Source organism: Anthonomus grandis, chromosome 4 (genome assembly GCF_022605725.1).
Source record: "Anthonomus grandis grandis chromosome 4, icAntGran1.3, whole genome shotgun sequence".
Lineage (NCBI taxonomy): Eukaryota > Metazoa > Arthropoda > Insecta > Coleoptera > Curculionidae > Anthonomus > Anthonomus grandis.
In genome coordinates, this window is record NC_065549.1 from 2,920,700 (window position 1) to 2,937,593 (window position 16,894).

Here is a 16,894-nt window from a genome sequence, read left to right on the forward strand (position 1 = left end):
CGGTCAGTCCGCGCTGTGGCGATACTTTATAATTATTTGCCTCTTTGCCTTTGAGCCTTTGCTTGTTGCGAGCAACCAATCGGCAACAGACAACGCACTAGGGAACTGTTGATTAAATTTGAAAATACGAACGTACTAGTGAGGTTGAGGTGACGTACAACGTACGTTCTGTGAATTATTACAAATCACAATCGCATAGTTTCAAAGTAAATTTCTGAGGAAATTTTAGTAAAAATAATTCATAATTTCTTAATTAGCTTAAGAGTTAGTTAACGGAAAAATTAAAAGAAAAAATATAAACTTTTTTGTTTACTGATACCTACTGATGTGATATTTGAGGAATCTAAAGATAAAGTTAAACCAAAAAAACACAAGCTAAACAAAAAAGAAAGGCTTTGCTATCGCCGCGCCGCCAGCATAAAAAGGCAATAAATTAAAATACCTAAGGGTCGTAAATCAAATTTGTTTGTGTGTCGATCCGAGATCCGAGGATCCGACGTAGTACAACCAATTGTACTGGTTTTGCCCATCACTATAATGAACAAAACGACCAAAGCAAACACCCGAGAAACTGACGAGTCGAGACCTGCAAATGACTGACGCCACTGTTCGGTTAATCAAGAGGGTTCGGATAATGACCAAAAATTTGTTGGTTCGGATTTGTTGGCTAATCGGATATTCGGATAAACGCGTGTTCGGATAAACGAGGTTATACTGTAGTTGTTTTACCTATGTTTTAAATGTATTACCCTACCTTCAGGTTTATGTAAATTAGTGAATGTATGGGGTCCCTAGTAAATATAATTGTGTTTAAAAAATTCCAAAGAAGCATCAATTTCTTCATTATTCTCTTTAAAAGAGCTATCATCCAAGATAACAGAATCCCTCAGTCCACTTAAATTATTAGTAGGATTAGCATCACAATCTATCTTCCTTTTCCTTCTAAGCTTCCTTTTATAGTCCTTGTATCTAGTATTCTTTAGTTCTGGGCTTGTATTGATCATATCTCAATATCTTGTGATACTACTATCACAATCTAGTGTTAAGTCAATTTTATTGTCCGAGTAATTGGGGGATAATACAGTTTTTGTTTGGGCTTTATTTGGAAATGGTTCAGGAGAATCTATCGATTGAGGTATTAATTTAAGATCAGTTAGCATGTTACCTAGCATTGTGATGTCTTCTTGTGAACTCTGTTTGTTTGATTCTGAACCTAAATGTGAATCAATTACCATGTTTCTTATGTGAAAAACATCGCCGTGTAACATATCTTGAACTCTTTTCATTTCCCTGTCAATGGTAAATAGGATCATGGCAAGATTCTTTAAAACTCCAAGTGGTTCTTCCTTGTAGACTTTAGATACTTTTTCATCAAATAGGTCCTGCCATTGCTGCAGTCCATTAGGACTTGGAGTATCAATATCCATTTCTTAACTAGACGGATTAGAAAAACTTTAAATAGTTTACGAGTTAAACATGCAGGAAAACGGAAAAATTCAAATTTTCTGATCTAACCGGGAAAACGAGAATAGTCAATTATTTGGAATTTTTTAAACATGTACCGCCTCAAGTTGAAAAAGAAAAGAATTTAAATATAATTGTGTTGTATAGTAATATAATTCATTTTAAGTTATACACATAGAGGTGCTTACATCTATCCTGTATTAAGCATGTATTTATTATGTTGAATAAATGAAATGAAATTCCTAAAAAAATTGAAATGGCAACACCGCAGGCAAAAGCTGATGTCATTTGCGAAATATCATCTTGACAAACGGCTTTGTGTTTACATTCGGCATTTGTGAAGTTCTGTGTTTTTTCTTTAGCTTTTAGTCGAAAAAGGAAAAAGGTTGAGTCATTTCAGTGTTTTTGTGAATTGTTAAAAGTAAATAGTTAAAAAACGATAGTAAAAACTTGTGCCATTTGTGCCGCACCATGGGAAAAAAGGCGATTTAGGCCGATATTTTCACAAGTAAATACCGATATTGTCATAACATCATATCAAGGGACAACCGTCGTCATAAACGTAAAACAATAAAAACTTTAAGAAATCTATAATAAATATAAAATATTTAATTTCCATGAAAACGCTTTTTATTAGATAAGTACCTTTAATGAACTACATTAAAAAAACGCATAAGGAGTTCATAAATGCGCCTTTATGAACTCCTTTTTACGCCTGTCAAAATACGTGACAAATTTTTTTCAGATTACAAAGCGTGTTTTTTTTGCCATTTCCACATAAGCATTTGGCGCCAGAGAAAGCAAACAAACAAACTGCCCATAGTTCCATGGCAATGTTAATTCTAGCCTTTCAATGTTTTAAGAGAATTCCAGTGCTTAATCTAAGTGAGAGGAGCATGGGTCATGCTCCTCTATTCCTAGTATTCCCCAATGTTCTGTCCTTAATCCTCCGCTATTCTTCTTATACAGATACGATAATTCTAACTTCGCCTATACGAATTATTTATCGCGGTAGGTCCGACGACGTTGTGATAACATACTCGAAGCAGCGGACCCCGCCGAAGCCCGAAACTGAAACTCTTATCAAATTATATTAAATAAAAATTAAAATTATCTTATGTCAGGTTCAAAAAGGCCACCCTGTTTAGCAGTGCAGTACGTCAATCGATCATAAAAGGACCTTCTCCTGTTCGACAACATTTCAATGAAGATACTATTAAATGCTTGCCTAATTTTAACACAAAGCTCTTCTAAATTAGTAGCCCGTTCATGTTCGTGCCTATAAATTTGTTCTTTTAGGTTTCCCCAAAGAAAAAATCATTGGGGGCTAAATCGGGGCTTCTGGCGGGCCATTTAATAGTACCGTTTCCACTGATTGTTTGATCAGGGAAAGACCTTTCGAGAAATTGACGTACCACTAATGCGTTATGAGCGTGACAACCATCCTGTTGAAACCAAACTTGTTCTAAATTGATATTGAACCCTCGAGTAGCAGGAAAAACTTCATCCCTCAAAAGATTAAGGTATTTATTGGCATTAAGGTTTCCATCGATAAAAAAAGGGCCTATAATTGAATCACCTAAAATGCCAGCCCATACATTAACCTTTTGAGGGTATTGTGTACGTGTTGGTATGCTTATTTTCCCTCAAATAACCCACTGTAATGAACGGATTATGTTTACCACAAATAGAGAAAGATGACTCATCTGAAAACAAAATGTTACTAATAAACATTTCGTCCCGATTTGCCCTTTCCATTACTTTATGGCAAAATTCCATCCGTCTCTCATGGTCCTGTGGAAAAATTTCTTGGGTTGGGTTGGGTTGGGTTGGGTTGGATTTGAAACTTAAAGCACTTGTACTTATTTCTTTTTAAAATTCTTCTAACCCTTAAAGGCTCAATACCCGTTTCTTTGGCAATGGTTGTACTATTGCAAGGAAAGTTCATTTCAGCAACAGCACAAACATTAACCTCTCGAAGCTCCCTTTCTTCGCCTAGCGGTCTAACAACAGGTGGTTGCTCATTTGCGTAGCATTTCCCGCAATTTTGCAAGCACCCAAAGCTCTCAAGCCTATGGATAATTGCAAAAATTGTGCTGCGTACGGGAATGGGCCGATTTTCGAACGTGAATGCAATTCTGCCTGATATTTCATCGACAGAACTGCCGGCATAATACCACTTAATAATTTGCTTTTTTTCCTCAAAAGAACACAAGAAAATAGCGAGCGGTTTTGAATTTAATCTTTGCTGATTAAGCAGGAAGCGGAATAAAAATAACGTTAAACGTTTAAAATGCAATCTCATATTGGCGCTGCAGTGTGGTCCGCTCTCGCTTACGCTCATAGACTATTTCCTATAGGCGAGGTTTGAATAATTATATCTGTACATTAATGATCTTTCTAAAGTTCAAAGCAGGTTAGAAGCCGGAGAACTGGGAACTAGGCATGGCTACACTCCCTTAAATGTTGCTCTTTTTTTTTTTTTAAGGTAAAACAAAACAGCGTGAGTCAACGTTCGTTCGCGTACGGCACCCTCGCCGAGTGCATGAAATCCCTCGATGTCTACGTCGAACAATTCGTGCCGCAACTGTTAAAGATGTGGCTGACCGGGGCGAAAGATCCGGCCGAGGAGGTGCGCAACAATTCGATCTTCGGCTTGGGCGAGATGGTGTTGCACGGCAAACAGAAAATTTTCCCGCACTACGACGAAATTTTGCAGGCGCTCTCGCACGCGGTGGCGAAAGAGAGTCACGCGGGCACGTTGGACAACATTTGCGGCGCGTTGGCCAAAATGATCGCGGTCAATGCGGCCGCGGTCCCGTTGGATCACGTGTTTCCCGCCTTTTTGCAAAAACTGCCGCTCCGCGACGATTTCCAGGAAAACGAGGCCGTGATCAAGTGTTTCGCGACGCTGTACCAGCAGGGCAATCCGGTGATTAAGCGGCATTTGAGTGACGTCATTAAGGCTGCCGTACACGTTTATTGGAAGGAGCAAACTCCGAACGACGGTAACTAACTTTTTTTCTTCGACAGTTTGACCTAAAAATAACGTGGGGAACTTGAAAAATGATGACTTATGACGTGTTCATACTGGTAAACGCTACCGGGCATCCTTGATTTGTCTTGCACAAAGCAATCACTAATATTGTTATTTATTATTTATTTATTCATGCCAAAAAGTACAAACTCCTAGACTACAAGTCAAAAGACATAACATTACAATTAAAATTACAACAATAAAACCCATGCAGTTACTATACAGAGTGGCCCAGTTTAAACGTCATTAGTTTTATGATGTGATAGAGAATTTAAAAAGAAATAGACTTTCATTATAAAATTTTTCTCAGTAATAACAAAAATACAGGTTACAGTGTTACAGTTAAGAATAATTATTTGTTTATTTATCATAACTTTTAAACTACCGGCTCAATTTTAATTAAATTTCGCATGCAGATTATTGTAGTGAATTGACAAATACTGATGAAGCCAATTTTTAAAAACATTGCCAGTGGCGTAACATACGGAGGGACTGTAGCGTTTTATTTTTCTACTCTTATTTTCACTAACGCTCCATTGATATTTCTTTAATTTCAATAATTATATTAATAATTTCAGTCAACTTCTTTTATTGATATTTCTTTAAATTCACACTGTCAATGACACATTACTACTGTAATGCATCACTCTCCTGGTTTTATTATTCATGCTTTCTGTTGACGGTCCGTCACTTCTTTCTTCTGGTTGGTCTTAATTAATGTTTTCTCTGATTGGATTGACATTGACAGCTCAGGCGAGAGGTGGGGTCGTAACTTATTTAGTCGGTACTGCATCCATTTTTCGAGGACTTGTTCCCGTGTCGCAGGTAGAAGCGCACGTAAAAGTTTGTGAAGCAGGAAGTGGCCAATATGGTTTATAATTTATAGTCCTTAATCTTGTTCCTTTAGGGAACTGTTTATTTCATAATTCTGGTGCAGGATGCTCGAGATTTTGATGGGTAGATAATAAAACTTAGCAAGGTGAGTGTGTCACATTTTGAACGCCATTCATTTTTATCGACAGTGAATACAATGGTAACCGTTGTTTTAGGGTTTTACTTTTCCGTTTTCCTCTTTATTCTTCTTCAATTGTTGATGGCTGCAGGCTTTTGATTTCCCCGGGAAATTGCTGAAAGCGGTGGAGCTGGGACCAGAACTAGAGCTAGTATTAGATATTCCTAGTCCAGATAGCTATGGCATACATTTACAGCCTCGATTTTGAAGGCCAGCCATTCATTTCTTGGAGCAATATACAGGGCAGTTTATTCCATTTATTTAAATATTACTAACCATAGATTTGTCTCACTTATTTACATTTTTATTAGTATATCTTTAAAATCAATTTATTGCTACAAATATTTAATCAACATCATAATTTAATATGCCAATTTCTTATCTATAATTTTAGTTATTTTTTTGTTCAGTATTTTTCAGTACCCTTTTTGGTAATTAGGTAGATATAAAACGGTTAAGGCTGATATGCCTTAGGTAAAAAGGTTCATGAACTTTCCCCTGCGTAATACAAATATTTACTAAAAACTTTAATAGTTGCAATTTATTTTTCAAATGCTGAAATCTACCTAGTAGCTTAATCATAATTTAAATGTTACTTTTGACAAACTTATTTTATTTAATCATATCAACATTATTCATGTTTTAATTCATAATAAATTATTAACATTCAACAGATTAGAAAATGAGGTGTATACATATCTTAGATGTAAATATAATTTGGTTGTATTGTTAAGATATTTTTTTTTGTCTCTTTAAATCTACTTTATCCAGGGTCATTTAATTGTTAATTGAAACCTATATACCAAATCTTTTTTCTTAGTTTTCTTACATTCATAAAAAAAAAACTAAGTGGCGCCCTCTTATTTAATAGTTATAATCAAGATTATATTTTTTAATAGCCAGTCATAAGTGAACCTTCGAACAATCCCAAGCCTCCAATAATTCTGAGCTACCGTCTGCAAACTCTTGGCAAAATAGTAACACTGTAAAGTTAACGCCTCAACTTTATTGGTTCTTTCTTGCCTCCAATCTGCGAGGTGATAAAATATTTTTTTATATAACTATTCTATTACTACATCAGACAGTAATACGAGGGTGGTCCCAGAAGTACCCGACCCAAGAAAAAAAACACGAAAATTTTGGAAAAAATATATTTGTTCTTCAACGTTATCTCCTTTCAGCTCTATACACTTTTCCCAGCGATGTTTTATAAGTTCGATACCCTTTTTATAATAAGAACTGACTTGCGCCTCGAAATAGCCATTAACTGCAGACATCACTTTTTGGATCTTTGACCCTGAGCCAGTTTTTTAAGTTTGAAACCAGAAAATAATCTGAGGGGGCCAAATCTGGCGAATAGGGTGCATGAGGTAGCAATTCAAACTTTAATTCGTTAATTTTGACCATTGCAATAACGGATTTGTGAGCTGACGCATTGTCTTGATGAAACAACACTTTCTTCTTAACCAAATGCGGCCGTTTTTGCTTGATTTCTTCGCTAAAACGTTGCAATAAGTTCGCATAATACTCGCCGTTGATAGTTTTACCTTTTTCAAGATAGTCAATGAAAATTATCCCAAAAAACCGACGCCATGAACTTGCCTGCAGATGAAACGGTTTTCGCCTTCTTTGGAGCCGGTTCTCCCTTTTGAGGCCATTGTTTTGATTATTCTTTTGTCTTCATGTTTCATCCATGGTTATAAAACGACGCAAATATTCTGCTTTGTTGCTACTAAATTTCGCTAAACACTCAATTGAATCATCTTCACGACACTGTTTTTGCTCGAGTGTAAGCAAACGCGGCTCCCATCTTGCACGCAGCTTTCTCATGTCAATTTTCAATTAATATGCGATGTACCACACTTTTTGAAATGCCTACTATGTCCGCTAGATCGCGCACTTTCAGTCGACGATCATCCAGTACCGCTTTGTGATTTTTTTTTTAAATTTCTGGAGTCGTCAGCTCATTTGGTCGACCACTGCGATGCTCGTCTTGGCAGCTCGTACGGCCTCGTTTAAACTCTGCTACCCAATATTTTACTGTTGTTAACGAAGAAGCAGACTCACCCAGAGTAGAATCCAGTATAGCTTTTATATTGGTTGGGCTGAGGCCTTTCAAATAAAAGTATTGTATCACATAACGATGACCAATTTTCTCCATTTTCACAAATTCACTGAAAACGTTCACTATTGATGGCTGCCAAACAAATACTAAACAAGATGGCGTCTTCAAACTTGAAACATAATGCTTTATAGATTGTATACTTTCTAATACACTAATATTTTTCAAACTATTACCGACATCTCTAGGTCAGGCCGGGTACTTCTGGGACCACCCTCGTAGAAAATTGAAAGGCTGATTATGAAAAGTGAAAAAAAAAATCGGATAACATATTTATATCTTTGTTTCACTCTGACATATCACTAAGGAGGGCGAGGGCAAGTGACATCTTATACTAATAATAGAAATACTTCATTTTATTTTTGGAAAATATTAAAAACTGTATTATAGTTTAGCATATTTTTCAAAACTAGTGTAATTAACATTTTGAGATGGTTACTTGCATGAACGCACAGTACGGAGCAAAAGTGTCAGACTAGTTCACTATTGCCCATAAACAAATCCTCAAATTCTTTATTTAAGTTCAGAGGAATGTAAAAACATTTTTCGTTTTCTAAATTCTTGCCACCAAAAAAATTCTTTTCTTACCTTTATGTCGTCATAAAGAGCTGAGTTTGAAAAAGTTGAGAAACATTAAGGAAGTCCGTAATATATATTAAATACAATAGACAATAATATATGATTAATTTAATAAAGTATAACCTGTAAAATTTCATTTAGGTGCAAGAAATCATTGTTGTGACGAATTAATTATAAGTTACTTATTTTTTCGGGTATTATGTCACTATGATAGTAAATGTCAATTTAGAAAATACTATCTCGCACGCTCAAATATTGAAAATAAGAAGAAAACAGACTTATTCATAAATGAATTTAATGAACTTAAATCTTTAACGATACCTTTCGCTATATATTTAATTTAATTCAAGTCCAATAAATCTTAAATACAATAAATTACTTAAGATTTAATAGATTTGCTTTATACACCCAGGAGCTTTATCAGGGTTTTATCTATCGACCTCTGAGCTCGTTTCTTCGTTTCGATATCCCACCTAACTTTATTTTGAATATTGAAAAGAACGAAAAACTTAAATTAAACCAACGTTTTGGTAGTTAAATCTACCCCTTGTTATCAAGGTAAATAAAATTAAATAATTGACGGTGATACAGTCAAAGGCTTTAAAGAAGTCACAGAATACCGCTGCAGCCAACCTAACCATCATTCAAGCTCAAGTATAATCTCTCCAGGAATGCAAACATTGCATCAGTTAGACAGGCAGGCCAAAAAATAATTTATGGGGTCATTTATGGAAATGTATGTATATGGAAATTAAGCTATATAATCCCTGTGTATAAGTCTGGTGAGAGGGATTGCATTGAGAACTATAGAAGTCTGCTGTTCCCAAGATTTTGGATGATATTATTTGTGATCAGCTAAGGTAGGCGTGCAAGGAGGTGTCTGCTGAGAGGCAGCATGGGTTCATTAGTGGTAGATCTACCTCTACTAATCTTGTTTTATATGAGGTTGCCTTGCTGGAGGCCTTCGAGAATGGTTACCAAGTGGATTCAATTTATACTGACTTCTCGAAGGCCTTCGACAGGGTCAATCATGAGTTATTACTAGCAAAACTTAGTTCCCTTGGCTTTAGTGAAAGATCCCTAAGGTGGTTTAGAAGCATGCTGCTGGGTCGTGAGCAGCGTGTTAGGATTGGAGATTCTGAATCTGGAAGTATCTTGTTGACTTCTGGAGTTCCTCAAGGGGGACACTGTTCCTCATTGCTTTTTGATTTATTTCTGACTGACCTTGTAACGTGTTTAACTGATTGTGATTACTTAGCATATGCAGATGATTTGAAACTTTTCCGTGTTATTAAGTCACAGCGGGACTCTGATATCTTACAACACAATCTTAGTTCTTTTGTAAAGTGGGCTAATATGAGTGATCTCTCTTTAAATATAAATAAGTGCTACTCAGTTGGATTCTCTAGACTTAAAAATAAAAATGAATAATATATACACTATTGATGACATAGTACTTAGTTCTGTTGACTCAATAAAGGATTTAGGAGTAGTCTTTGATACTCAGCTCAAATTTGGGGAACACTGTGATCTTGTGGAGGGGAAGGCCTCTCAGATGTTAGGTTTTGTTTTACGAACTTGTCGTGACATGTCTATATCTACTTTGAATATACTCTATTGTTCATTAGTTAGAAGTCATTTAGAGTATGCCTCGATCATTTGGGCTCCTTTTTATAATTGTCACAAAATGCAACTTGAAAGAGTCCAAAAGAGGTTTACCCGGTACTGTTCCTACAAGTTGAATATGCAGGATAACCTACTTGACATGAAGGCAATATTGGGACTTCAATCGTTGGAATCTAGAAGGATTCAAAGTGACCTCAGCTTTATGTATAAGGTTATTCATGGGCTTATTGATTGCCCTGCTCTCATCAACAGCTTTAATTTAAAGATCCCTGCACGCACCCTAAGGAGACATGAACTGTTTGCTTTACCAATCTGTCACTTCAACTATTCTTTACATTCTCCAATCTGTCGTAGTCTTGCCTATTTAAACTCTCGCCCTAAACTTGATCCATTTGCAAGCTCACTCTCTGGATTTTTTGGTCAACTGGGTCAAATATTTTAATTTATTGTTTTCTTATTGTGTTTATTTCTTGTGTATATGTTTTGAAGACTGTCTAATTATGTTGGTGATAGTACTTTTATTATGTTAATTATACATCTTTTACTTTATTTAATATTGTAACCAAATGTTTTGTAAAATGAGGTTTCCCGTATATTGATTGAATAAATAAATAAATGAATAAATTTGGTTCGCCACCATTAAAGAGAGGTGTCATAAGGGAAACCTTAAGATTACTTGGAAATGTTGCAGTATCAAAAGAGATATTTATAGCATGAACCATTGAGCGCGGGGCTTTATCAAGTAAACACTGCAAAACTCTGATGGACAGTCCATCCAATCCCAGATGTTTTTTTTTTTTTTTAATTTCGTTTAACAGTTTTTGATTTCATATAGATCAGTACGTGTCAAATAAAATTATTGTTGTATAGAGATATTATGAGTATACGATAGGGTATCTATTGTTGTTTTGAGTCTTGCTGCTATTGAAATTCACCTGAGTTTAAAGAATTACCCCTTAGTTCATTAATAATACTCCAAGTTTCCTTTGCTTTATTGCGTGCTTTATGGACTCTATTTTCATAATAAAGTCGCTTGCAAAGTTTCGCATAAGATTAAATAAGTTTTAGATCAGTTGCGCATTTCCAACTGGCTATGCTCTAATGCCATTTTAACGACATTATTGAACAAACTGTATTTAACATTCTAAAATCTTCATTATTTCCTTTCAGAAACGAAGCAAATCCTCACGGAACTGATCAAGACGTTAAACAGGGATTTTCCGCAAGAATTCGCGCAGGTCGTGAACTCTTTCGGACCGGAGGCAACGGAATCTATACAGAAACTTCTGTCCTCTTAGGTGCTAATTTAAGTAAATTAGGAAACGATTTTGTCGAGTGAGATTTTTTTTGTACTGAGCTGTGCGCGCGCGTTAATATTCGGGATAAATATGAATGAATGTCTATTTAATCCAGGAAAGAAGTATGACGTATCGATTTAATGGACTTGGATGTTTTAAGGTAAACTACTTATACAGGGTGTTTGTTGCAAATTTGTATTGTTTTTTAAAAAAAATCTTGTGAGAATAGTTTTATTTTAGTAAGGAGCTTAATTGTCTTTGACCTTAAGCATTCTGTATAACCTATAAAACGGTTACAGTCCATTAGAATTGTTACGTCTATGGTTTGTGTGTACCTGTATCAGGAATTTATGTCATATTTCGATCTGTAGCATTTTCTCTTGTCGCTTTCAAAATTAAATTGCTTTAAAAAGTTACGTAAAGGGCGATTCGAAAGTAAGTTTTACCCTGTTTCTTTTGTTGAAATTTTCACCCAGAAATTATTAAAGTGTGATCTTTTTTTATACAGAACTAATTTTCCATTCAATTCCAGGTATTCGAATCCTAATTATGTCTAGATTTCTTAATGCCCAAAACAAAATTTATACACTTTTCCAGGCATTTTTTCCGTAATGTTGGAATGGTGTTTCAGTAATTTAACGTATTGTTTCCATGCATTTCTTATATGTTCCAATCGGCTTGGATATTTCTTAATTTTATTCCAGGCATTTAAAGTTTAAGCAATTAATGCCCAAAGTTTTTTATTTTAAATGTCTTAGGTCTTTTATTTTAGGGCGTTCCTATAAAAGGACTTTATGTGAAGTCAGTTGGACCAGTATAAAAACTAAATTCCGTTAAATCGGTGCTTTTTTTACGAATCATGGGAACGCGTCCTTTTTTTTTAAACAATCCGGTAAATTATTTCATGTGAATTTATTAAAATACTTTTTAAGTCCTGGCTTTTTGCATATTTAACCAATTATAATTTATTAAATGGACCAATTGACTTCGTATAGACTATACATAAAGATACGGTGACTTTATTGTTTTTCTTTGAACATTATTTATGTATAATTTTTAATCTATAATCAATTTAGAAAATGTTTATTTCAAAATATATAAAATGAAACTCACCCGTGACCTTTATTAGAGATTATTAGAGAAAAGCGACAGACCATTTTAAATTTAAAAAAAAATAACGCTTAGAACGCGACACGATTTATGTGTCGTCTATAAGGGATACTAACTACTAAAGGGGTTAAAGTCATATTTTAATGCCCTCCAGGGATTTTAAAAAGTTTGCCACTGAATTCACATAATTTTGTTTATATTCCAGGCTTTTGGGGTCTTTTAGATAGAGGAAATAGCTTTTCATGCCAAGGCCAAAATTTAATAATTTCATGTTAAAATCGGGCCATTTTCGCCCTTCTACCATTGCAAGTCGCACTCCTTAACGCTTACTTTCGAATCATCCATACAGTGATCATATTATAAAACTGGGAACAACAACTTTCCCCTTTAATTTTTCCTTGAATCACTGTATCTATATATCGTGGGCGTACAAGCAAAACCGTATAAGTTCATAAAAGTGAATTGTGAGAAAAATGGAAAAAAAGATTTTAATTTGCCTGTAAAAGTTGTTTTTGAATATGTGATATTTTAAAGCTATAGACATGATTTGTTAGCTTTTTTTTAATGATTATTTATTAGTAAAACACCTATATCATCTAAGTTTTTTTTTATTTTACGTTTTTTACATACAGGTTGGACTTATATTTTTTTTCTGATAAATTTATTTATTTTGTTGGACATAAGTGATTAATGGTAAATCATCGTCATCATCACTACAGTCTGATTCGACCAAGTGTTCTGGTGTTTGTTCAACATTTGTGGATGTTGGCAAAGAATTGTACCATCCATGGAATTCGGCCGGAATTATATTGTTATGGCCAGTTTTAGAAGAGCCTCTTTCTTCTTTTCAGTGATTGGCAGTTGCTTGCTGTATAATGGTTTTAAGACCTTCGGAAAAGTTGGGGTTTTCCTCCTTCCAAAAACATTAATATACTTATAAGGGTCAGAATGCATGTATTTAAATTCAATTATGCCTGGCTTGTCTTTTGAGTAACGTAATGATTTGATTAGTAACCAATTGACTGTGTTTCCTTCTGTATCTTTACTCTTATTTCGAAGTATTTTTACAGATAAAGCCTTTAGATCATAGAAGTCATGAAATTTTAATTCTTGGACATTGTATGGTTGACTTTTTTTGTTTTTATTTCTGTTTGATCTGGCGAGTCTAAAAATATTAAGCCAATCTTGAATTGTGTAAACTGGTACATATTTCTTTGCATGTTCAATTGAGCTATGCATGGAGTCCACCTCCATGTAGGAATGCCCACTTTCCATAAAATTATGTTGAATAACTTGAAGGTGCGTAACCTGCACTAAATAAAGCAGTAAAGCTGCAACATATTGGTTGCGGTTCTGTCCTCCACATGTATCGGACCAGAGTGACACCCGATTTACATGCAAAGGCAGGTGTGTTAAGTATTCAAACAAACAAGTGCCTATTTCTGAACTATAGTTTTCTTGAGTAGTACATGGGGCTTACGTCGGAGCATGGCATTTGAAGGACTGACTGCAAATCAAAAGTTGCTGAAATAAATGTCGGGTCGTTAAGAGCGCATATTTTGTCCTTTTCTTTGGCAGAGTAGCAATCCCTTTTACGACTTTCATGTCTTTCAAATTTTTCAATATCGGTCTGACTCTCATCACCTGTCTTATGTTTTTCACAAGTTTGAAAAAGGTCTTTTTTAGGGTGAAAAAAGGATAAATTAAATTTGGAACCAAAATACCTTTTATACGTTATGAACGATACAGCTTCTTTTTTTTCTGTTTTACATTTTTCCTTATAAAGGTTGTACATCTTAGCTATTGATAATTTGCTGTCCAAGTATTCCTTTTTAGTTGACTTTCGGGAATAATGGGATGGTACGGTCGGAAAACTTTGAATGTGCCTTTCTACATCGGCAAGAAGTTCTGGCCTGGTTTTGTTCTTGGGTACCGATTTGCCACGTCTGTCTTCACCGACATAGACGCCAGAAGAGCCTTTATAACAAAATGCATTTTTTACAACATCAGCACTTATATTAAGAGTTTTCAAAAAAAATGCCTGACAAACTCTTAGTTTGCTTTTATCTTTTGTAAAATAGTACTGTTTAGAATTACTTCTAGGAGCCTTATTTCCATTTCTCTGTCTTCTTCTCTCTGGAGAAGAGCTTGTGACATTTGCAAGAATAAAATCTTTTTGCCGTGTAAAATTATTCATTCTCCAATACGTTAAACACAAAGTTTGCCTTTCCTTTTCTAAAAATTTTGTCTGACATTTAAAACGACACTTTTCACAGTTAATGGCTTGAGGTTTCTTGGCTGGCCGCTGTTTGTTGTTAGTCACATAATCAAGTCCCTCGCTTCTTCTTTTTTTCCCCACAGCTCTTTTCCACTTTTTAGGTTGACTTTCTTTCCATCTTTTAAGCTGTGTGTCATTTCCAAGCTCTACAAAAAAATAGAAGTAAGGCAATTAAGGCTAAATCGTCTTCATTGAAGGAATGCTGAGACACGTGATCAACAGACGGTTCTGATACATTTAAATGTCCCACCTCAGACCCTCTTTCAATTTCTATATTTTTATCTAAAATTTAGAAAAAACTTAAGTCCATTTACCTACGAATACCACAAACAGAAAAAAAAACTGAAGTCCCTACACAGTTTAAAACTAGCGAATAAAAATCTAATAAAAATGAAACAGATAATAATTTGCTGTAACTGTAAAATGCATTTTAACTCTAAATATCCAAAATTTAAGAAGTTCTATCTACTTACCTTTCGGTGTAGCATCGCGCTGTTCCCCAACCCTTTCATAAAACCTGGACACGTTAGAGCCTATTATTCTATTATAACTAATAGAGTTTTCATCACTACTACTTCTCTGGTTTAGTGTATTATTACACGCTATAAACACAAGTTTTTTTCCCTCTGGAAGACATACTGACCAACCGCCACAAACAACAAAATAATGTAAACTGCCGGCAAATAAAATAACACAAGTACGCGTAAATATTTACTTAAATGGACTTACAGGTTTTTTCCTGTTTAAATTTGTCTCATGCTCCTAATAAAAATCGCTTAAGTGGCCTAGGGACTTAGGCATATACATGTGCCCTATATCTTTTAAAGTATGGGGAAAATGGACTTAAATGATTGTTGACTTGATAGTGGTACGAAAAACTCAAGTTCGTCAAAAAGTGGACTTAAAGGGATTTGCTTGTACGACCACGATATAAAACAAAAATTTGGCCTGTGAGTTTAATCATTTCGTGCCATCGCTTCCACCTCTAGTGCAATAATATACCGGTGGCTCTAAAGATCCACCATATATTATTATCACAAAAGGTATTCTGTGTTATTATATAGTTTAAAATGTTATTTATATTTTGATAAAAGTGTTATTTTTTTTAAATAAATTTATATTGGCTTTTTTATGGTATACCGCGAATGTCTTACTATGTTCGGGTAATGTGAGAATAACCTTTGAATAAAAACAAAAACAAACAAAAAAAATGACTGAATATATATATAGATATATATGTATGTTGCATGTTCGATGTTACATTTTAGTATTTTTTTTGAGTTTTACAGGGTTGTCGATCGAGGCACAAATACCGAGATTATTCTTTTGAAAAAGACCCTAAACGATGTTTTGGTTTTAATATAAAGTCATTAAAACAGCAGTTTCTTTTAAGTTTATCATGATAATAGAGGTCCTGTTATATATTTACTATTAGTTTTTATATAAATATTGATGTTTTTATTGCATAAATAAAACTGGTGAGAATTAATCGTTGATTTGTGAATCTCCTAGAAATTTGTTTCGTTTGGAATTAAAAAAAAATCAATCTCTTGCTTTGACAAGGTCTACGAACACCATACAGAGCGGTAACAACTTAATCATAATCCACTGGTCAGGACTTTTACACTTAAGAAAATGGTATTTCGAGGTGTATGTCATGAGTTCTTACTCTAGAGCAGATGTCAATGGGAAGCTAAGGTAAGAAAGCTGATGTGGGTGTAAGATTTACCCAGGATTCGATTCGATTATTTTAGAATATTGTATTTAGTTTTCACCAAAGGTTTTTAAGATTTAAGCATATTAAAGTTGTTTTTTTGACTTGCGATTATGAGTACGTTCAAAACAACATAAATTTTTATCTTTCGTGTGCGCGTAAAATTCCAACACTTGATTCGAGGCTAACCTACCCATCTCCAAGCGCTTGCTAACCCAAGTAACAATTTAGGTTTTAAAAAGGTTATAAATAACTCCTAGAACCTGTTTAAGAAAAAATATTGATTATGCCATTAAGCACAAACAACGTTATTTATTAGCCCGCATAAACTCCTGTAGTAAAAAAAGGCCCAGCCCTAAAGAGGTTGTCGTTGCCAATAGGCCCTGGCCAATTTGAAACCAGATTGCATATCACAAAACCTATATAGCTAATAGAAATAACCTTTATCGAACCCGAAGATGCCTAAAAGTAACCTGTGTAGAACCTGAAAGCTTTTACGCCTACCTGTTTACAACCCTTTAGCAAAGTCCTTTTAGACTTTTAAGTGGTTATATAGTTTGGCCTGTTCGCCGGCTTTTGCCATTTCAGATACATATTGAAGTATTAAAATTTTGCCATTTAGTTTTAAATATGATACAGCCAGGGTAAAAATAA

The 16,894-nt window shown here is 34.7% G+C and overlaps 1 protein-coding gene across 1 annotated transcript in view; it reads left to right on the forward strand.

Annotated features, from left to right (window-relative positions):
- The window catches only part of LOC126735494 (importin-4-like), a 34,184-nt gene extending 18,521 nt beyond the window's left edge, over positions 1-15,663 (forward strand). The window contains exons 13-14 of the mRNA XM_050439501.1: positions 3,953-4,472; positions 11,011-15,663. Coding sequence (XP_050295458.1) covers positions 3,953-4,472; positions 11,011-11,138 — 648 coding nt within the window. The 3' untranslated portion in view covers positions 11,139-15,663. The remainder of the gene's footprint in view (positions 1-3,952; positions 4,473-11,010) is intronic.
- The last annotated feature ends 1,231 nt before the right edge of the window (positions 15,664-16,894 follow it).